The sequence below is a fragment of the Suillus paluster genome (genome assembly GCF_016628075.1).
Source record: "Suillus paluster strain FC165 chromosome Unknown EDB91scaffold_60, whole genome shotgun sequence".
Classification (NCBI taxonomy): domain Eukaryota; kingdom Fungi; phylum Basidiomycota; class Agaricomycetes; order Boletales; family Suillaceae; genus Suillus; species Suillus paluster.
The window spans coordinates 131,821-154,303 of NW_024537620.1; the positions used below are offsets into that span (position 1 = coordinate 131,821).

Below are 22,483 nucleotides of genomic sequence, written 5' to 3' on the forward strand. Positions count from 1 at the left end.
ATGGGGGGTCCTCGGTCTCAATTTATTCCTCTCACAAAGTTGTCAAACGTTAACTCAACAACGACCGATTACAAATTTATGTGACAATAATCCGTACGTACCCCCATCATTTGGCTGATCAATCAAACAACTTTGCTGTACTTGAGTACTTTCGCTGAGTAAAAATCACCCGCGGCACAGGGAGTACGCGTTCTCATCAAATTAAGGTACATGCACAGACGAGACTTGAGCGGCACTCATGATTCTGAAGCAGTCACCGCGTTCAACAGAGATGGAAAAGATTACAGCGGGGCATGAACAGGGTCTCCCGGGCCGGGGTTGACGACCAGTGTGAACGTGGTGGGCGCTGCTTGATGAAATAGACTGCGACGGCTCGACTTCTGGTTCTGATAACGCGTCTTCGATTGTAGAGATGAAATACGGGATGGGGAACGATCAGGCTGAGCAGTTGCAGACGCCTTTCTCGCCGCTGCAACAAAAGCGAGGTTCTTGATCGATAGATTCTCTCCAAGGGCCAAACGCATGCGGCGCTCCAGACGGACTTCCTTCGGCGTGTGCGTCTGCTTGGTTGTAGCCGAAACGAGTAACTCCCTCTTCATTACGCTAGCTCCAAGTGTCTGCACGAGAGCTTTGCGAAGGTCCCGTGTCTTCTGGCTGTTCGGACTTCGGGTTGGATGCGCCGGACTGATGCTGTCGGACCGTACTTGTGACTCTTTCCCTTTGCGCCTGATTGCACTCTTCGCGAGTATCTTGACATATTCTCTTCTCCTTAGGGAGGCTTTGTGTGCACTCGAAATATCATGAGAGCTCCAGGATGCTTGCGGGGCAAAGCGTGGAAACACAGGTGCGTATCTGATGAGACTCATTCCGGGTGCTCCCATTGGATAACGCGGCTGCTCAAAAACCGTCATAATACGCCAAGGAACATGACGACTTGAACATACCAAACCGAGAACGCCGAGTATTACCCTGAAGAATTTCAGGCTCTTCAAGATGTGCAAATTGCCAAGACAGTGAGATTCATTCGCCTGGATGCGAACAGAAGAAGAAAGTCTCAGAAAAGGAAAAACGAAAGATTTTCACACAACATACCGGGAAGATCGTCAGCGATCCTGTATAGAGCCCGTTCTGGTACACATGCCATTTCGACGAGTAGTAAAATATCCTTCTCTCGTAAACTTCCCCTTGATTGATGAGACTATCGAGTTTCGTGAACTGTTTGAGCAGTCGTCATAGTTGAGTAGAAGTGTAGTTCATCGAAACCGCTGACCTTGTCCTGTGTGCCTTTACAAACTGTGACGGACTCGCCAGTCCTGGTGGAGCTCCCAAGGCTGACACGCCGGTTCCACTGGAAGATTTTGGACGCCATAAACGCGATGAGAGTGGTTGCTGTATACAAGCTAGCAAGGAGAAGACGGTAGGCAGCGTCCACGGCGGACATGACACTATCAGCTGGAAGAGGACGCAAGGGAAGGATTCAAATCGGAGCGCTCACCGTTCAAAATTTAATGCAGAACATGAACCCGTTTCAGCCCAAGTCAGCCTCCGACTTGTCTCACAAACCAAGAGTGCTGAGGCTGACCTGATGGTCAATCGACCACCTTTCGTTACTTGGTACTCTGACATCATGACCTGGCGAACTTTAGCTTGCAGCCTGGTTAGTGTGGTATTAATGATGATACACATACTTGGACTTATTGGCCAGTAAGGCCCTTCCGAGTCGCACCTCTGAGGCCTGCATCGGACCTAGAAGGAATGGCTATTTACATTCGTCTATGTATATGTCTAGGGGGAGACTAGACCTCATCGGACTATATGCATTATATTAAATAATTGCAAATAAACGACATCTTTGGAACAACGTTCATGCCAGGCTCTTGGAGCATTACACTCACTTCAAAGTTCAGCCCGACTTGCAACTCAGCATTCCGTCTGCGCGGCCTGTTTGCGGACGTGCGGTTCATGCCGTCAGTACTGCCATACCGCATAGCCTGCCTGCCATCGACTATGCAACGGGCTCTTCATTAAATGGTCACTTCAGCCCGAGTTGCACAATTTAATCTTCGGTTTCATCCCCAACCATCATCAAAATCTGTCACCTTTCAGATTTCTGTTGAAACAAATGAGCGTCTACTGTGTACGGTCGGCCATCGCTAAGGTTCTGACTCGGATGGGTCTCCCTGCCCACATGTGACTCTCTAACTGACCCGACGGTATCATAGGCGATGCGTCGCGTGGTGACACTTCCTGTTTGACCTTCAATTTGGGCAAACCATTAATATTCCTACATGTAGAGTCCTCACATGGTATGACCAAGTCATCATCATCAATCCTCAAAGAAGAGTCTCCGCTTTGAATGCCGCGACCGTGTCACATGTCATAGCTGAGTACAATGGGGTCACTAATCCCTCTTGCGTGAGCGCAGCACCGACTTGACGTCACTCCGTGTAGCCGCAGGCGCTCGCCTTGCGACACCGGAGCTGATCAAATATTCCGACCGCTGTTTCAATTCAGGTTTGTGTCAAAAATGCATTTATTTTTAGTTGCGAACTAATCTGGCACATATTATTTATGCTGTCAATGCCGGTGCAATGTCAGTGTATATGTGTAATCTTGGAATGGGCCCACGAGAAATGAACACCACCAGCATCTCAGTGCCGTGACAAGCTGAAGTGCCTAGCAGGTACTAGTATCGACGTCCCACAAGGCTGCTCTCTGAATCCGATGCAGCAAGGTCTCAATCGTTACCGAAATGAAGGCACATACACAACCGTTCCCAGAATCCCGCCCGGTCACTGCCTCATCTTGCGCTCTGATGATGAATGCCTACTCACGCTTTTCTTCTCCATCGCACAAGAATGCACAGCGAAAGTATGGTTTGGACGCCCGCATAAAATGTCCGCGATTTCACCGGTCCATTGAAGGTGATCATTATAATTAATACATTCCATATGTTGCCTAACACAGATGATATCGATATCGGGTTCAATATATCTGATACATGAACAGGTCAGCGCTCCGAATTCCAGCCCGATTCTCTCGCATGGCATGTTTTGACGAGGTGTCACTACCAACCGTCGGAATTGTTCCTTTCCTATGATCGGAAGGTTGCTGTGCTGCGACTGAGCACTAGCACTGTTATGAAACACCTGGGGTCGTCTGGCTATCATGGCCGCCCTGAGTCATTTTATGTCGTGTCCGAGTCATGGTTTCAAGAGGCAATTGTGGCACGTCATCATTTTTCAACGCGTCGGCAGATCGTGTCTGACTCCCAGAGCAGTACATATTCATGTCCGGGGCGCTGGATTCAGTGGACACCTGTGTGCCGGTGTGTTGGCACGCCGTCAATAATCAATCAACAACTGCTTGGATAGGGAGGCACTGAAGGCCACCTACCACTACAAGATAAAAGCTGCGAGATGAATGCCTCCCCCCACCATAATTCTTATCCTATATCCCACTGTTCTCTCCTGTGAGAGCATTACAATGCTGATCCCTATTATAATCACTTCTCTCGTCTTATCGATCAATGCTGCTTCTATCGTATCCCGTTCACAGTCTTACCCATTACCTCGATCCGGTGTACTTGGCCCCAAAACTACAATAACCATTGGAAATAAGGTCATCGCTCCCGATGGCTTCGAACGCTCGTGAGTCTCTCGCCAGGGTACTCAAAGCTCACGCCCTGATATTTAACAGAGCAACTCTTGTTGATGGCACATTCCCTGGACCCTTGATTGCAGCCCAGAAGGTAAGCTTCCGTCGACCTCCTTGTCGTGCACCAGTGCTGACCTTACAATAGGGAGATGACTTCGCCATTGAGGTGGTCAATGAGCTCACAGACGAGGCGATGTTCAAGAGTACCAGTGTCGTAAGCGACGCCGATCATCCACGTTGGTATTGATTAAAGTTGTTTTACTGCAGCACTGGCACGGTATCTTCCAGAACGGGACGAATTACGCCGATGGGACGTCCTTCGTCACACAATGCCCTATTGCCCAAAACCACTCTTTTTTGCACTCTTTCTCCGCCCCGAACCAGGCGGGCACTTACTGGTATCATAGTCATTATTCCGTCCAGCAGGAAAGTATTGCTCAAACCTTGCAAACACAGTACACGACTGACCTGTTGAACAGTGTGATGGCCTGAGGGGACCCCTGGTAATCTATGATCCTCATGACCCTTTGGCATACATGTACGACGTCGACGATGGTGAGCGAACAATTAATTCATATTAATCATCTGACCATCATGTGTTGCCAGCAAGTACCGTAATCACACTTGCCGACTGGTGAGTTTTAGGCACATTGGTGATCTGCCCAACTAAATAAAGTCCCTAGGTATCACGTTGTGGCCCCCGTCTTGCGCCACATTATAGGCACCACCACCACCATTTCGCTCATCAACGGACAGGGTCGATATGCTGGTGGACCCATGACTGATCTTGCTGTTATCAATGTCGAGCAGGGAAAGCGATATCGTATGCGTCTTATTGCAATGTCATGCGACCCTAACTTCCAGTTCTCCATCGATGGCCACAACTTAACCATCATCGAAGCGGATGGAGTGCTGACCGAACCTCTGGTGGTAGACCAGCTCCAGATTTTCGCCGGTCAACGTTACTCTGTGGTTCTTGTAGCCGACAAGCCGGTAGATAACTACTGGATATACAGTCTTCCTAGTTCGAACCTGTCCTCTGCGGGAGGAGTTAACTCTGCAATCCTGCGCTACAAAGGCGCTGCAACGGCGGACCCGACCACCGTCAATACGCTGGCCACGAACTCATTGAAGGAGGCAAACTTGCATGCTCTGATCAATCCCGGTGCTCCTGGTATTCCGGAGTACGGGAAGGCAGACATCAACCTCAACCTCACGGTTACCAACACCGGCGGGATATTCTATATCAATAATGTCACATACCAACCTCCCACAGTTCCTGTCCTTCTCCAAATTCTCAGTGGAGCTCAAGAGCCGTCTCAGCTACTTCGAAACGACAGTATTATCGTTTTACAAGCTAACAAAGTGGTAGAGTTGACATTGTCAACAACTGGCCCAGGTGGACCCGTACGTCTTTTCCCTTCCCCAGACGCCCATGTGCCTGATATACATTGTAACAGCATCCGATACATCTTCATGGGGTAAGTTCACCACGTCTACGATAGCATGTTTGGTTAGTGCTGATGATCATTAGCATGCCTTCGATGTCGTACAGAGCGCAGGCAATACTAGTGCCTTCAATTACGTGAACCCCGTTCGTCGCGACGTGGTAAGCGCTGGCAGCCTCGGACAACAAATGGTGATACGATGGACGACCGACAACTCTGGCCCCTGGTTTTTGCATTGGTACGATATCATTTTTATCGAGCTGTCAAGAATGGTACTAACTCTGGATCAAAAGCCACATCGACTGGCACCTTGATGCGTGCGTTTATGAGTGTCCGCATTACATAAAGAAATAGCTAATAATGTACATCTAGCGGTTTTGCTGTGGTGATGGCCGAAAGCCCCTCGGATACCCGCGCACATATTAGTCCCGTGCCAGGTAAGTCATACTAATCAAAAAACTGTCCATACTTCCCTGGCTGAACTGCTTTACAGCTGCTTGGGATCAGTTGTGTCCGATCTTCGATTCCCTGTCTCCTTCCCAGTTGGGGGGTGGGGGTTTCAAATCTTATGAAGAAGCAGCTAATATTACAACTCTCCTCTTCCCAACATCGTCCCTCCATTAAGTATGGCAGTGGACTGTTTATTACTTTCGTTTCTTAGGGGTACAATGTTTGTTGGACAACTGACAGAGTCTATTCTGCGTGCTGTGCGGAATTTACTTACGGACTTTTCTATTATAAGTACTTTTATAATTAGCCTTATTCACTGCGGAAATGAGAAAGTGTCCGTATCCAAATAGAGGATAGATAGAGGTGTTAACCATACCTAAACTAGATATGTGCAATGTCATCTGCCTAGGTTCAAATATGTGCGGAATGTCGTGATTTTCGAACACTAACTGTACTCTAGTTAGATATAATGCTTGGTGTCTAGTTTGAGATCCGTCGAACAGACCATACTCGAGGTAAAGTATGGATAGGACTTAAATGTATATGTCCTCAGGTATGGACAGAGTATAGATAAAGTCTGGACTCTGGATTGCATCTAGATAGAATACAGATAGCAACAAGGAAATACATGGCGGATCCTCCTATGCAGCTGCCCCTCCATGAACTGGGTAACAAAAAGGTGCTTCTGGATGAACCCTCGTTTGTCCACATCCTCTCGTTATGTTCCAGCACCAGCTAGGCATGCAGTACTGTCCAGATGGAGCTGGCACTCTTACAGTCTCAGACAAATTTGTCAACACAGCACAAAATGTGAATCACCCTGTCCTGTTACCCCCAATGGTTCTGAATGACCCCTTCATGGACATGACACCTAATCATTGCCATGGTTTCCATCCATCAGTGTTGGGTTTGTACAGCAGGGAGGGTGGGTGTCAGAACCGTACCTAATGGGTAGGAAGGAGGTTATGGAGAAGCTTAGCTTCAGCTTGTGCGCTCCACTCCTTAGGCAAGTACAGTGCCCTTAACTTTGAAGGATGGATAGGGGCTGCCAAAGATCAACTCCGACATGCTCCAACAGGGGTAAGACTATGGGGGACTAAGTCTGACGTAGAAAGTAATGCAAAGACTGTCGGAAGACAGAGGTAGAGGTCAGCAAGACTAGTCTCAAGGTTGGACTAGACAAGGAGTAAGACTTTAAGTCAAGTTGGAGGTGGTTAGGATAGGTTCAAGTCTATATTCATATTGTAGAAACACTACCGGAATACATAGGATTTATATACTATGGAAATACCGGGCTATGTGGCACAGTGTAGTGGAGTACAAAGTAATAACTAAAGGTATAATGTACCATAGTGTACAACAGGTTAGATTGGAATGGAGAGTCAGATCATACAAGGTACCAGGACCAGATGGAAAGCGGAATGTACAAAGGGAACTTAGAATGGACAGATGTGTACCTCGTACCTTAATTGAATCAGGGGCGGAGGAATGTACCTGACATTGGAGATACATACTCAGAGGCAGAGAAGCATGGACAAGGGCAGAGGACTATGAATAAAGGCAGAAGACACCGACTGAGGGTGGAGGAGACTTGTGTGGATCGTGGATATGACAGTGTGCCATGATCAAGCATTTGCTGCTCAATAGCACATGGAGAGACCAGAGGGGGGTCCAAAAATTCAAAAATTGGTGGGACAAGAGGTGCTGGGATTAGATTTGTGCATGGTTGTTAGGTACCGTGCCGGCTCAAGAGGCAGAGGGGTTGGGGCTTGGCTTCAGCTCTTGCGCTGCGCCCTTAGCCAAGTACGTGCCCCGAATTTGGAGCGGGTCTGATGTTGTCCGATGATAGGACGAGTGGACCACTTTGGTCCGCTTTGAGGGTTGGGAAGTAAGAGCTACTAGCGGCGGGCCGACTAGGAGCGGAGCGGAGAAGGCGGGGAGTGATGCGGAGGGTGGATAGGAATAGGGGGAAGGTTTGGTAGGAGCGGAGAAGGTGGAGGACTAAGAGGGACACTTAGAGCACAGCTCTAAGTCGGAGTGGAGGGTCGGAGAGTTGGAGGTGACAACAAGTTAAGACTTGTGTCCAGAGGAGGCAAGGTCCTACTGAGAATTCTCACAAGAGGTAACTGCGAGAAGACAAGTAATATTAAGACTGAGGAAAATATCTAAGTACATGATATGTTATATACTACTATGTATGAGGCAGTGACCAGGATAACTATGTTGTAAAGCTATGTACCAAGGATATAATTTTTTTTTGTTTCCAATTTTTGTCCATTGAGAGTGATACTCTATGTAGGACACTACTATCTAGTCATGGAGCCCTGTGCTCCGCTCCTTTGTCACATCCCCAAATGCACTGGTGTAAGGCATACCCCACCAGTCCGCTATTCCTGCCGGCCGTTTTAGATGGGCGATGCATAAGACTAGGGAGCGACTGTGTAAAAGATTATGTGGTGAGAGGTCTAATGTGAAAACTATAACGCATGCTCGGCCGCTTGCGCGGACCAAACAGAGATCAATGAGGTACGCAGTAAAAATATAGTAGGTGTAGTCCTTGGGACATGAAAGCGGCAGTGTGCTTCCGGGCTGGGTGGAGAGGTTGGCGGGCATCCAGCGTGTCGGTGAGGAGTGTTTCTACTTGTTACTGACTTAATTCCCAGGGCTGAGCTGGAGATCTCGTGTGTATGAGCGGTATTAAGTGATTAGTCGGGGCTAGGGTACCGAATAGGAGGAGAGATTAGCATATTTTGAATAAGGTACAGCAGGACGTAGTCTTGATTGCTGTTAGGTACTGTGCCAGCTCAAGAGGCAGAGGGGTCGGGGCTTGGCTTCAGCTCTTGCGCTGCGCCCTTAGCCAAGTACATGCCCTGAATTTGGAGTGGGTCTGACGTTGTCCGACTGGTAGGATGAATGGTCTGCTTTGGTCCGCTTTGAGGGTCGGGGGGTAAGAGCTGCTAGTGGCGGGCCGACTAGGAGTGGAGTGGAGAAGATGGGGGTTGATGTGGAGGGTGGATAGGAGCAGGGGGAATGTTTGGCAGAGGCGGAGAAGGCGGAGGATGATGCAGAGGGACAAGGGAGAATATTGGATAGGGGCGGAGTATATGGAAAAGACTTAGAGCACGGCTCTAAGTCGGAGCAGGGGATCGGAGGGTTGGAGGTGACAACAAGTTGAGACTTGTGTCCAGAGGGGCAAGGTCCTACTGAGAATTCTCACAAGATGTAACTGCAAGAAGACAAGTAATATTAAGACTAAGGAAAAATATCTAAGTACAGGATTTGTTATATACTTCTATGTGAGGCAGTGATCAGGATAACTATGTAGTAAAGCTATGTACCAAGGATATAGTTTGTAAGTACTTTACATAGGTGAAGACATAAGTCGGAGTGGATATCAATATGTACACGTCAGATCAGTGATCGGGCGGTAATAGGAATTATCAGTGATCCGGGAGTAAGAGTCTATGTACCAAAGGGGAAAGTATATGTCTAAAAGGGGAAAGGGATCCAGTTGAATGGAGAGGTTTATGGAAGGGGACCGGTTGAGCGGTTGAGCAGGAAGCATAGGGCGGAATGTGGGGTTGTGATAGGACAGGAGCGGAGGGGGTTGGAAATCGGAGCGGATATCAGTATCGGGGCGGTTGGATCTGGTATATGACAATTGTGTTCTATTTGTGTCTTGCTCGCGTTGGGAGGGAATCTGGGCAGGGGGTGTCAGGCTGTTCGTGTGGTGGGCATCAGAATTTCACCTAGCGTGGACTTCAAGCGGCCAGTCTTGTTGACATATCTAACTAGGTGGGGGATGGCATCGAGGTCGGATAATAGGTGCGATAGGGAGGTGGACTTCCGTCCCATTGCCTGAGCTAGCACATGGCGCTCTGGCCGAAATCGCGGGCATACAAACAGATAATGATGGACAGGTTTCTTTGGTTTGCGGGCAGTGGGGGCAATCTGGTGAAGCTACTTTGTGAGTCGGAATAGGTGCTGGTTCAATGCTAGGTGATGGGTGTGCAATCCGATAATGAGACCGGTGAGGCGTTTTGAGAAGGAGAATGTGAGTTTGATGAAGGAGCGTTTGAGGATAAGAGGGTCTATGTGCTGTAGGCGTTGATAACGGGGGGAGGTGGACCACTGCCTGGCCCATCTGGCGCGGGTATGTACCCTATGAGCTTGCTTGATTGCTGATATGCTAAGCGGTAGTGAATTATCATGGAGGTAACGAGGGAGACGCGCACGGGGACTACTTTGATGCCTCCCTTCTGCTGCTATTTTGGCTGCCTTGTCAGCTTCCTCATTTCCGTGAACCCCCTCGTGACCAGGGACCCAACGGAGCGTGGCGTTGAAGTCTGGATTAACGTGTTTGACTCTGTCCATCATTCTCTGAAACTTGGTCGCTAAATAGGAGCCTGGATTGGAGTAGAAACTCTCACCGGATAAGATGGCGGCTTGGTTGTCGACTGATATAGACATTGAGAAGATGAGATCTTGTTCAGTGGCAATGAGCTTGGCCGCTAAGGTGAGACCGACCATCTCCGCTTCGAATACGGTGTGCTCCTCGTCTGTTCCCAGGTAGTAGTGGAGGGTGCAGGGATGCTGACCTGCATGAAACAATATTGCTGCTGCTCCGATGTTGCCATCATGTCCTGAGCTGTCGCTGTAGACTTGGATGCTGTCCTGTAAGGGATATAATTTGTAAGTACTTACACAGGTGAAGACACAAGTCGGAGTGGATATCAATATGTACGCGTCGGATCAGTGATCAAGCGGTAGTAGGAATTACCGGTGATCCGGAAGTAAGGGTCTATGTACCGAAAGGGAAAGCATATATCTAAAAGGGGAAAGAGGTCCAGTTGAATGGAGATGTTATGGAAGGGGACCGGTTGAGTGGAAGCGTAGGGCGGAATGTGGACGGAGTGGAGGATGGATGGAGCGGAGGGGGTCGGAAAGCGGAGCGGATATCAATATCGGAGCGGTCAGATCAGGTATATGACAGTGGTACAGGTTCCAGATGAGTTGTCTTCAAGTTGTAGGGTATGATACATCCAGAGTGGATAGTACTCTGTGAAGTTCTGTGAAGATCAGTGCAATCATGAGTGCATCTGGTTCCCACAGGTATAATTGTGCTGTTGCAACCATAAGACTTGTAGTAGCATCTTGCTGTGGGGGCCATGGTTTTTGCTTGACGAGTACATAAATAAAACACATTAAGCATATGTCAAACACAAAGGTTATGACTTTGCAGTCACATGACATACTGGTGTTCAAGCTTAAGTTGCAACTGGTATATAATCATTCACATATATACAACATCTAGTATTTAGTAGTATGGGACTTGTGCAAAATGAGAGGACTGCCTAGGCATTTGACACCAGTGCTTGTAAGATAGACCGCAGTCATACTTCACTTGATCATGTGATCAGATTGTGACAATTTTGTGACAAAAGTGCCAGAATCACATCTCAACCTTCAAATTGTCTTTGTTCGCCAAATTAAAACCAAGGAAAGTTGACTGAAGTACATCCCCAGAGGACCTAGGTTTCAGAATTGAAATACAGCTTAAACTGGGAGTAGAGATAGCTTTTTTGTACTCGGAACATGATGCATTGTGCTTTGTCAGCTACTTAATGATCCACTTCAGCAACCAACAATGGAACTACACTACCTCTCTGCTATGTGTCATATACCTGATCCAACTGCTCTAATATCAATATCTGCTCCGCTCTCCGATCACCTCCGCTCCACCCATCCTCCACTCCATCCGATCATCATCTGCACCTGCTCCTATGTTTCCGCTCAACCGCTCAACCAGTCCCCTTCCATAACCTCTCCATTCAACTGGACCTCTTTCCCCTTTTAGATATATACTTTCCCCTTTGGTACATAGACCCTTACTTCCGGATTACCAGTAATTCCTATTACTGTTAGGTACCGTGCCGGCTCAAGAGGCAGAGGGGTCGGGGCTTGGCTTCAGCTCTTGTGCTGCGCCCTTAGCCAAGTACGTGCCCCGAATTTGGAGCGGGTCTGACGTTGTCCGACGGTAGGACGAATGGTCTGCTTTGGTCCGCTTGAGGGTCGGGAAGTAAGAGCTGCTAGCAGTGGGCTGACTAGGAGCGGAGCGGAGAAGATGGGGGTTGATGCGGAGGGTGGATAGGAGCAGTGGGAATGTTTGGCAGAGGCAGAGAAGGCGGGGGATGATGCAGAGGGACAAGGGAGAATATTGGATAGGGGTGGAGTATATGGAAAAGACTTAGAGCTCGGCTCTAAGTTGGAGCGGGGGATTGGAGGGTTGGAGGTGACAACGAGTTGAGACTTGTGTCCAGAGGAGGCAAGGTCCTACTGAGAATTCTCACAAGGTGTAACTGCAAGAAGACAAGTAATATTAAGACTAAGGAAAAATATCTAAGTACATGATATGTTATATACTTCTATGTATGAGGCAGTGACCAGGATAACTATGTAGTAAAGCTATGTACCAAGGATATCATTTGTAAGTACTTTACATAGGAAAGACATAAGTCGGGGCGGATATCAATATGTACATGTTGGATCAGTGATCAAGCGGTAATAGGAATTACCAGTGATCCGGAAGTAATGGTCTAAGTACCGAAAAGGAAAGCATATATCTAAAAGGGGAAAGAGGTCCAGTTGAATGGAGATGTTATGGAAGGGGACCGGTTGAGCGGTCAAGCGGAGCGGATACAAATGATGATCGGGCGGAGCAGAGGATGAATGGAGTGGAGGGGGTCGGAAAGCGGAGCGGATATTGATATTAGGGCGGTCGGATCAGGTATATGACAATTACCGCCCGATCGCTGATCCAACGCGTACATATTGATATCTGCTCCAACTTATGTCTTCGCCTGTGTAAAGTACTTACAAACTATATCCTTGGTACATAGCTTTACAACATAGTTATCCTGGTCACTGCCTCATGCATAGTAGTATATAACATATCATGTACTTAGATATTTTCCTCAGTCTTAATATTACTTGTCTTCTCGCAGTTACATCTTGTGAGAATTCTCAGTAGGACCTTGCCTCCTCTGGACACAAGTCTCAACTTGTTGTCACCTCCGACCCTCCGACCCTCCGACCCTCCGCTCCGACTTAGAGCCATGCTCTAAGTCTTCCCTTATACTACTCCGCCCCTATCAAATATCTCCCTTGTCCCTCTGCATTATCCGCCCGCCTTCCCCCCCGGACCAAACATTCCCCCTGCTCCTATCCACCCTCCGCATCACTCCCTGCCTCTCCGCTCCGCTCCTAGTCGGTCTGCCACTAGTAGCTCTTACTCCCTGACCCTCAAAAGCGGACCAAAAGCGGACCACTCGTCCTACCATTGGACAATGTCGGGACCCTCTCCAAATTTGGGGCATGTACTCGGCTAAGGGCACAGCGCAAGAGCTGAAGCCAAGCCCCGATGTCAGATTCCTAACGATTTTTCGTTTCTCGGTTTCTGTTACTTCCTGAGCCGTGTGTATAGCCCCGTTACTATTGTTCCCCTACTCCACGGGCTAGAACAATCTCGATTCCCAAAGAAACCGGTCGGAACTTGGGTTTCTGTTTAGTTGCCGTCTTACTCATCTGCTTATATATCATGATGTCATGCTCAGTCATCCGCAGCATCGTCGACTCTTTTCTCATTGGCTGATTTCTTTCAGACTCCTACTTAATGTTATGTATAAGAATAGGGTAGTTAGCGTAGGTGCTCTTTAGACTTAACCTCTTCGTTTCTACTGTTGTAGTAACCTAGACGTTCAACGCTCAATCCAACCCTGTTACTCATCGTCGTCTCTGACCGAGTCCTAGTGGTCGTGAACTCTCCTTCAACATTATTGTTGGACGTGGGTCATAACACCCGACCCCTCTGCTCCTGAGTTGGCACGGTACCTAACACTATGCCAAAACGGAAAATGTTCAATGTTGCAAACCTTGAAAGTTGGGAAAAGTCACTCAGTCACTCAGGAGACAAAGAAAATGTAAGAAAACTTATAATTTAAAGTAGCCTACAGAAATACTAACACAATGGCCACAGGAAGTCCCAATGACAATCAATGTGTCCAAGTCTACTCTGTCCAGTCTGAAGAAGAAAAAGAAGAGGAGAGTAACAGCTACTACAGTATTGGATCCTCCTCCCTTTGTGCTACCAATAATAGAGCCATCTCCACTTTGCGAGTCCGAGCCTGAGCATCCGAGTCAATGTGTCATGGAAGAAGCTTCTCCCCCAGATCCAAACATAAATATGGCTAGTGCCAAGATAGATACTGTAACAGGGTTCTACAAGCCCTCACCCACTGTCAAGGAGGCACACTTAGCCTTCAATGACATCAAGAGGATTCTTAGGCCACCAAAGAAGACTGCTGGCTACCATGACCCTGAGCTTGACTTGGTCTTTTGTTGCTGACTCAAAGGAATGAAGCAATTCTTGTGGGCCTATGTTGACCGTCAGTCTTCAGCATATGGAAAGTGGACAATGGCATCATTATTTACTGCAAAGGCTCTAGAACAGAAGCCCACACACTCATGAGTACTGTCACGAATCCCCAATACAAATCATTTTTCATTTCTCAGTTTCCCTCCAGTTACTTCTCGTTCCTGAACTGGTCACGTGACTTCGCTTCCTGTCACAGTTTCACCTCTTCACATATCACCTGCTGTATCTCCAATTGGCTCCCCTACTCCATGGGCTAGAATGATCTCTCTTCCTATTTGATTAATCTCCGTTTATGATCTCATCGCTTATATATCACGACATTGTGCTATGTCATCCGCAGTATCATACAACTCTTTTCTCATTGGCTGATTTCTTTCATACTCAGATATCTTCTATTCAATCTTATGTATATAAGTAGGTTAGTTAGCATAAGTACTCCTTAAACTTACAGCTGATTCCATAACTATGCGGAATCGAAAATCAAAACTTGTGCATCGGAAACACCTAGACAAGGACCCTGTAAGCACCTGAGTGAGAGAATTCGCAGTGCTTGATCACAACAACTGTGTCATTCAATGCTACCACGCACCGTTTCAGATGATTTGAAAGCTCAAATCCCTGTTCTATATCGACGTGGGTACTCCATCAAGTATATCTGCCATCTACTTGGAGTCAAAAAGACTCTTGTATACAAAGTTTTACAGCTCTTTCCCTCGCAGCATATCCATAGCAAGAATACAGGCCGGCATCACATTCTCACCATTGATGATATCACTTTCATCACTGCCATCCTTTGTCACCATCCTACAATGTATCTCGACGAATTACAGCATGAATTACACTCTCACTGCAGTGTGTTTGTGTCTGTGCAAACACTTCTTCGCACATTTTGGCGGCTACATCTCAATTGCAAACACATCTCCACTTATGCTCTTGAACGGAACGAGGAAAAATGTGCTATTTTTATGAATAGTATTGCTGAAATTGTGCCCGACCCTGAAATGCTGATGTTCGGTGACGAGGCTGCGAAAGATGAGAGAACCCTCATTCAATGCTATGGCAGGTCGAGAATTGGTACAAGGTATGTCAAATTTTGCTTTGATTGACATGTAATAACTAGTTCGTGTCAGATGCATCCAAAGGAAGTGCTTCATGCGAGGCAAACACTACTCGATCCTCCCAATCCTGACTCTTGATGGAATCATTGCTTATGATATCATCGAGGGACCAGTGACAAGTGAGCGATTTTCACAATTCTTATGTGAGCATGTGGTAGGTTTTGTGAATGTGACGAAGATCAGAAGTTGACTGGTTTTTTACAGCTGCCTTTAACCAACCTGTATCCAGGGCCATGCAGTGTACTAGTTTTAGACAATTGCTGCATTCATCACACTGACAAGGTCCATTGTCTTGTCGAGGAAGAAGCCTTATGCAAGCTTGTATTTCTGCCTCCATATTCACCTGATTACAACCCTATTGAGCAAGCTTTTTCTTCTATCAAAGCATACTTACGATGACATTTTGATGACAAGTCTTTGATGAGTATGGTACGAGCATGCCAAGGCATCACCCCTGACAAGGCAGAAGGTTATTTTCATGCTTCAGGGTACATTGCTTAGTTATTCTACCAAGTCCTAGCACTAGTTCTAAATAAAGGGATCTTCTGCATCTGCATGATCACCCTCTGATTCAAAAGTGAATCCAGGAGGAAAGATAACCCAACTTTGCCTATTTTCGCAGAAGTAGTAAAGGTCATAGTCGAGATCCGGGCATTCCACTAATTACACATCAGCATACACAATAAATTAGGATATAGCTACTCACTTGGTGGACACTCATCAGGTTTCATACAACTTCCACTAATCTGTGCTCTTCCCCCATCATGGTATCTCCTCTTGTACTGGAATTTCTTGTACTTGGGAATGTTCGACTCAGTTGTGTCGCTCCATTGATGCTTTGTGCTTGTTAAGGTCGTGCTCAAGGGGGAGGTTACTCAAAGGGCTTCGGCTTCAGCTTGTGCGCTGTGCCCCTTACCTGAGTACGTGCCCTTAATTTCTGGTGGGCAGAGGGGAAGTCCAATGGAAGTCTGAGGAGTTCTGGAGGACAAATGTCAGTGGAGTTCGGCGGAACTCCAGAAGACTATGTGGGGACGGAGTAAGGCTACTATGGAAATCCGGAGTAGAAACAGGACAAAGGTTAGACTACCCTAAGGTAGAGCCAGAGGATTAGTCCTAAGGTTTAACCCCTAAGACTCGGAGGTGGACAAGAGGTGAGACTCAAGTCCGGAGATTGCAGGAATGAGCAGAACTAAGATGATATTCGAACTAAGGAGTTCCAGAGTATTACAGGGGTTTATATACTGTAGGTATCATATAAGTAAATCAGTCAGCAAAGGTAAGGGCTATGTACAAAACATGTGGAAAGTCTATTACTAAGTGTAATGGATCAAAGCAGTGAAGTCGGAAATGAAGTAAGAATGGACGGATCAGTAAGCATAGCGGAATAGGACATAACCGGTAACCGGAGCAATAGCTAATCTAAAAGGAGTTAGGGGTGAGTGTGGAGATGAAGGTGGAGCGCCGGGCAGAATAGCAAGACAGAGGACCAGACTTTAATGAAGTAGATCCGGAGGTACGGGATATGACAGTGCTACTCTTTGCAAGAGGGCCATTCCACCATATAACACTTCCTTTCTTCAGTCAAATAATGTCACCTGCACTGAGACCAGCTCAAGCGAGATCTTGGTCAGCCATGTCTGTGAGTATATCTGGACCTGCACCAATACCATGCAGGGAGGGTTCATATGTGGAGGCAAATGCAACACCAAGGTGATCCTCAGCATACTTCAAAAAACAAGTGAGTGTTGAGGGTGTTGGAGCAACAGGTGATGTGATGGGGAGTGAAGTTGCAGTTCGGACCAGAAGTGGTGTCAAAGGAGTAGCCTCATGTGTGAGATCTTGTACAGTTCGCAACAAGAGCATAGATGTGAGTGAACTGATGTCAGTTGTGCTGACTGATGTAGCTGTAGGTGTCGCAGCAGCAGCCATGGAACAACACATAGGGTGCAAAGGAGCCTCACGCTTCATAGGGTCAAATGATGGAATATTGGGTGGTACCATGGTGGTAGCCTCTCCGTCGTACTTGATTGTTCGTATTTCGTACTAAGTACATATAGCCATTACACAGTGTCAATGAGAAACATACCATTCCATGAGCCCAGTCCTTGATCATTGCTGGTGTACATGGGATCTCCATGTCACTTTGGTGGATATACGTGACAGAATTGTCATACTTGTTACCCCATTTCTTGATGATAAGCCTGCAAAAACGAGCAATTTCATGGTCGAGCTCAGTAGCATTGTCAGTGACTGCAATCTCATCATCATCTGATGCTCCACTGTCTTGGCTTGCAGTATCACCTGTTGTCTGTCCTCGTCAGCTACAACAAGCACACAACCAAGTCTTGCAGCAATTTGCCTCATTTCAAGTAGAAACTGGAAGTTTCTCCACATTTTTCATGTCGATGAATACTTTTACCTTTCGAGGTTCCTTGGAGATGAGCTTCTTTGCCATTTCCGCATAATCTGCTTCGTTGTCGACATCCATGGCTTCAGCACGGCTATAAAAAACCATTGTGAGAGAAGTTCAACTCCCATGATGACACAAAGATCACTTGCCCCCGAGAATTGCCAAGGTAGTACTTAAAACTATATTTCTTCCTCTCAGTAACCCTATGGTGTGATTTGTCGTGTTTTGCGAGAATTGTAGTCAAAAATTTGATGTAGTTGTGCTTGGAGATTTGAAAGACAAGCTCCTTGACTTTGGTAGATTTCACTTCCTTGGCTTTTGCTTTGCCATTGCTTTCAGTAGTAGTCTTGGTGTATGTATCCAGGTGAATAATGAATGTAGCCTTGAATTCAGGCATCTCTGGGGAATCCGATGGGGACAACATTGTCTTTCAGTGAGTCACAGATGTACACTATAGCACTACTACCCCAGGTGCTTACGGGGTCCTTGTCCAGGTGCTTCCGATGCACAAGTTTTGATTTTCGATTCTGCATAGTTATGGAATCAGCTGTAACCTCTTCATTCTCTACACTTGTAGTAGACTTAGACATTCATGCTCAATCCTATCCTTGCTTTTATCATCAACTGTGACTGAGTCCTAGTGGTTGTGTGCTTGCCTTTACCATTCAGTGAACATTGGTCATAATAAGTACTCCATGAACAAGTACATGCCTTCATTGCAGATTGTGAGGACCTCCCATTTAATATCTATGGGACATGAAATGAGTCATTACTTGACAAAGGTGAGGACCTCACACAAGAAATACACATGCATCTGCAAGGAATTGGAAAGTATGTGAAGGCTGTAGACCTTGTTGACTTCCTCGATACACCAGAAATGCAAAAGCGAAGCGAACTCACAAAGTGAATTCATCTTGCAACTGCACAGCGATGGATGAAAAAGCTTGAGTACCACTGGACAAAAGGCCCAAAAGGTCAATTTGTTGATGGTCATGAAAGAGATGATGTTGTGGCTTACTGGCAGCAAATGTTCTTGCCTGCATGGGCAGTAATCAAGGAGAAGACTCAAGATTGGTCTTGTCACGAGAGAGATGGAGATTACCCTCATCCATTGCTACAGGAACAGAAGACAGTTGTATGGTGGCATGACGAGTCCATGTTCTATGCAAATGATCATCGCAAAACATGATGGGCCCATAAAAGTGAAACAGCTGTGCCCTATGTGAAGGGGGAGGGACCATCACAGATGGTTGCAGATCTTGTTTCCACTGATTATGGGTGGTTGCAGTCACCTGATGGAGAAGAGGAGGCTCATGTCTTCTTCAAAGCAGGAAAAAATCGTGAAGGGTACTTCACAAACCAGGACATTCTCGAGCAAGCTGGAAGATCAATGGATATTCTAGAGAAGTACTACAGCAACAAAAACCACGTCCTTGTGTTTGACAATGCAACAACTCACTTAAAATGTGCAGATGGAGCTCTCTCTGCAAGAAATATGCCAAAGGGAACATCAAAGGCAGAAACCAATTGGGGCATGGAGGTTAATATTCAAGATGCAGCTGGCAAACAAGTTTATGGTGTGGACGGCAAGCTGTTGAAAGGAAAAATTCAAATGGGTGATGCAACATTCGCAGACAGATCAAAACAGTCACTCTATTTCAGTGAAGATGCTAGACCCAAAGTGGGTCTCTTCAAAGGGATGGCTGTAATCTTGCACGAGCGAGGCCTTACTCAGGAATCGAAGCTGCAGGCACAGTGCAAGGACTTCAAGTGTGTGAAGGGAGCAACACATTGCTGTTGTCATCAGGTGCTATACAATCAGCCAGATTTTGTTGCTGTCGAGTCAAATCTAGAAAGGATATGCAAAGTGAGAGGATTTTCAGTGTTATTCCTTCCAAAGTTTCATTGTGAACTTAACTTCATTGAACAGTGCTGGGGATATGCAAAAAGAATTTATCATCAATATCCCACATCATTGAAAGAAGAAGATCTTGAACAGGATGTTCTTTTGGCTCTCGAATCAGTGCCACTTGATAGTATGTGCCAGTGTGTTAATTGTTGAAATATTACATTCAAATTTTCACACCACTCAGGTTTTCAACATGAGCCTGCTGGTTCATGGATGCATACCGCAAAGGACTGAATGGGAAGCAAGCTGTGTGGGCTTCGAAAAAGTACAAAGGCCACCGAGTACTGCCAGATAGTATTTTGCACCACCTCGACGGAGCTCATGTATAGCATGACTGTCAATAGTACAATATAACATAGTGTCACAGTTGAGTCACTGCCAAAGTCACACCACATGATCAAGCAAGGTATAACTGCGGTCTATCTTATTTATGATGGTCTGAATAAAAAATTAACAGCCAGAAAGTAGCAAGGTGTCATGAATTACCTCTCAATTTACCTAACTTTTCCTCGGTTACTTCTATTCAAGACCCGGTCACATGACTCTGTCACCTTTCACATCTTCATATGTCACTCCTTCACTTGTTCACATATCACCTCTTCATCCCTACACAAGCGTCAACCTGTCACAAAGGCACCTGAACCCTATATTTCACATATACCCTGGTACATCACAAATCACATCTCAAACCTTATCTTCAACAGTAGCTCTCCTTTCACATCATCAATTCCATCTCCAATCAATGTACTGATCATCCATTCCCAAATCTCACTTCTAATGATCTTAGATAGATCTTCTAGTTAATCTCCATCTCTTCCATTCCATTTCCAGATACAGAACTTCTATTCATCTCTGTCAAACCCTAGATAGAAGCAGTACCCTAAGACCCTGCTTACTCACCACTATCCTCCATCTTCTATCACAAAACCCTATACTCTGATTAATTCCTGTTGCTTCTCTTGCAAACATCATCCTATGCAGTCATTGTATGATTCCCTTTTCTCTTTTATGATTGGTTGATTACTTGCAGACTCAGATATCTCCACTTCAATGTTATGTATATAAGTAGTCAGTAGTACACCTAGTTTTCCTCGGACTTAACCTCTTCATTACTACCTTGTTTAGGGCTTAGATGTTCCTAACTCTCAATCCCATATCTTTTATCTATCATCCTTGATGAGTTCTAGTGTGATCTCTGGTCTTTGCTTTAACTTCGGTTATTGTGAACATTAGTCATAACACAAGGTACAGTAACAAACCTTGTCCACCACATCAGGAGCTCCTTGCTCTACTTCAGACTTGAGCTCTGTGACACTATCATCTGGAGCAGGAAGGTCAGCTATGTGAGTTGTGGGAGGACAGAAAACAATGTTACCAATGGGTTTTATTGGTACAGATGGTTTCACAGGAGAGTTGTCAATTCCCAGACCAATAAATGTTTGCAGGTGTTGGGGAAGCACTAGAAACATATCAGCACATACTTTTTCCTTGGGTGTGTCGGGAGATTTCATGGTCATGCAAGTGGATGGTATGATTTCAATTGTCTAGTAACATGAGACACCAATTTTTTGATGGTAAGTAAAAAAAAACATATCAGGGGGCTGGGTATGTCTGGAATAAATGTGACATGTATCGTTTCTGGGTACTTGAGAGGTAGTTCAAGGCATATGGTGTTGTCTTCAAACATGAGCATCAGATTCAGATGTAAAGTAGGTGTTAGGTACCGTGCCAGCTCAGGAAGCGGAGGGGTTGGGGCTTGGCTTCAGCTCTTGCGCTGTGCCCTTAGCTGAGTACGTGCCCCGAATTTGGAGCAGGTCCAACGTTGTCCAACGATAGGACGAGTGGACCGCTTAGGTCCGCTTTGAGGGTTGGGAGGTAAGTGCTACTAGCGGCAGGCTGACTAGGAGTGGAGCAGAGAAGGCAGAGGATAATGCAGAAGGGGGAAAGGAGCAGGGGGAATACTTGATAGAGGCGGAGAGGTAAGGAGAAGACTTAGAGTGCGGCTCTAAGTTGGAGTGGAGGGTCAGAGGTGACAACAAGGTGAAACTTGTGTCCGGAGGAGGCAAGGTCCTACTGAGAATCCTCACAAGTAGAAACTGCGAGAAGACAAGTAATATTAAGACTGGGGAAAATATCTAAGTACAGGATATGTTATATACTTCTAAGTATGAGGCAGTGGTCAGGATAACTGTGTTGTAAAGCTATGTACCAAGGATATAATTTGTAAGTATTTACACAGGCGAAGACATAAGTCGGAGCGGATATCAGTATGTACGCGTCGGATCAGTGATTGAGTGGTAAGGAGAATTACCGGTGATCTGGAAGTAAGGGTCTATGTACCGAAGGGGAAAGTATATATCTAAAAGGGGAAAGAGGTTCCAGTTGAATGGAGACATTATGGAAGGGGACCGGTTGGGCAGTCAAGCGGAAGCGTAGGGGCGGATGCGGACGATGATTGGACAGAGTGGAGGATGGATGGAGCAGAGGTGGTCGGAAGGCGGAGCGGATATTAATATTGGAGTGGTCGGATCAGGTGTATGACAGTAGGTAGTAAAGGACTTAGTGAATTTGTGGTGATTTGACCTTTTGGGCTATCTCAATGTTAGGATACATCTTTCAAGAATGCCTGTACCATGGTTAGTGTCTGGTTTAGAATACTGCTTGGATGTGTATGGTTTGGTGGTGAGAACATGTGTCTACAGTCTAGTTTGGGTCTGTTTACACCATGTCATTTCTAAACATGGGTCTGTTTTTCTACAAAGTCAAACAGCTGCAACCTCCAAATTACTTAAGTCTGGTTTGTGTACAGATATATTACAAGGCACAGTTTGTGTCTGGATACACAACCCATCCATATCCAGATAAGGATAAAGGCCTACTGTGTACAGTTGGCCATCACTAAGGTTCCAACTCAGATGGGTCTCCCTGCCCACATGTTACTCTCTAACTGACCCCAATGGTATCATAGGTGATGCATTGTGTAATGACTCAAGTCACACTTCCTGTTTGACCTTCAATTTAGGCAAAACCATCAATATTCCTCCATGTAGAATCCTT

At 46.3% G+C, this 22,483-nt stretch overlaps 6 protein-coding genes across 6 annotated transcripts; 3 read left to right on the forward strand and 3 right to left on the reverse strand.

The window, feature by feature from the left end:
* Positions 1-64: 64 nt before the first annotated feature.
* On the reverse strand, positions 65-1,777 carry EDB91DRAFT_1152826 (uncharacterized protein). The gene is made up of 5 exons (XM_041319497.1): positions 1,496-1,777; positions 1,271-1,400; positions 1,093-1,215; positions 945-1,028; positions 65-893 (listed from the first exon to the last, which is right to left on the reverse strand). Exons 1-5 carry the CDS (start codon positions 1,684-1,686, stop codon positions 282-284), a joined length of 1,140 nt encoding a protein of 379 aa, XP_041173751.1. The 5' UTR covers positions 1,687-1,777; the 3' UTR covers positions 65-281.
* A 1,709-nt stretch (positions 1,778-3,486) lies between these two features.
* EDB91DRAFT_1058367 (laccase) lies at positions 3,487-5,729 on the forward strand (the record flags this gene model as incomplete). The annotated part of the gene is made up of 12 exons (XM_041314154.1): positions 3,487-3,650; positions 3,700-3,751; positions 3,803-3,871; positions 3,925-4,074; positions 4,137-4,212; positions 4,264-4,291; positions 4,341-5,064; positions 5,118-5,138; positions 5,192-5,343; positions 5,399-5,422; positions 5,478-5,542; positions 5,599-5,729. 12 exons carry the CDS (start codon positions 3,487-3,489, stop codon positions 5,727-5,729), a joined length of 1,656 nt encoding a protein of 551 aa, XP_041173752.1.
* Positions 5,730-13,599: 7,870 nt separating this feature from the next.
* EDB91DRAFT_1084883 (uncharacterized protein) lies at positions 13,600-13,959 on the forward strand (the record flags this gene model as incomplete). Its single annotated transcript, XM_041315822.1, has 1 exon — positions 13,600-13,959. The coding sequence occupies one exon, from the start codon at positions 13,600-13,602 to the stop codon at positions 13,957-13,959; it is 360 nt and encodes a 119-aa protein (XP_041173753.1).
* A 605-nt stretch (positions 13,960-14,564) lies between these two features.
* EDB91DRAFT_1058389 (uncharacterized protein) lies at positions 14,565-15,095 on the forward strand (the record flags this gene model as incomplete). The annotated part of the gene is made up of 1 exon (XM_041314156.1): positions 14,565-15,095. The coding sequence occupies one exon, from the start codon at positions 14,565-14,567 to the stop codon at positions 15,093-15,095; it is 531 nt and encodes a 176-aa protein (XP_041173754.1).
* A 1,623-nt stretch (positions 15,096-16,718) lies between these two features.
* Positions 16,719-17,941, reverse strand: EDB91DRAFT_1058406 (uncharacterized protein; the record flags this gene model as incomplete). The annotated part of the gene is made up of 4 exons (XM_041314158.1): positions 16,719-17,129; positions 17,194-17,415; positions 17,485-17,608; positions 17,652-17,941. The coding sequence occupies 4 exons, from the start codon at positions 17,939-17,941 to the stop codon at positions 16,719-16,721; spliced, it is 1,047 nt and encodes a 348-aa protein (XP_041173755.1).
* A 2,645-nt stretch (positions 17,942-20,586) lies between these two features.
* Positions 20,587-20,937, reverse strand: EDB91DRAFT_1251942 (uncharacterized protein; the record flags this gene model as incomplete). Its single annotated transcript, XM_041323441.1, has 3 exons — positions 20,587-20,637; positions 20,686-20,747; positions 20,802-20,937. The coding sequence occupies 3 exons, from the start codon at positions 20,935-20,937 to the stop codon at positions 20,587-20,589; spliced, it is 249 nt and encodes an 82-aa protein (XP_041173756.1).
* Between the last annotated feature and the right edge of the window lie 1,546 nt (positions 20,938-22,483).

Bases quoted from the DNA above. Each gene is read 5' to 3' on its own strand.
- EDB91DRAFT_1152826 (XM_041319497.1), bottom strand. From the start codon at position 1,686: ATGTGTATCATCATTAATACCACACTAACCAGGCTGCAAGCTAAAGTT. The intron at 1,216-1,270 runs GTCAGCGGTTTC...CTGCTCAAACAG, and splicing joins GTAAAGGCACACAGGACAAG to TTCACGAAACTCGATAGTCT. The intron at 1,029-1,092 runs GTATGTTGTGTG...GTTCGCATCCAG, and splicing joins GATCGCTGACGATCTTCCCG to GCGAATGAATCTCACTGTCT.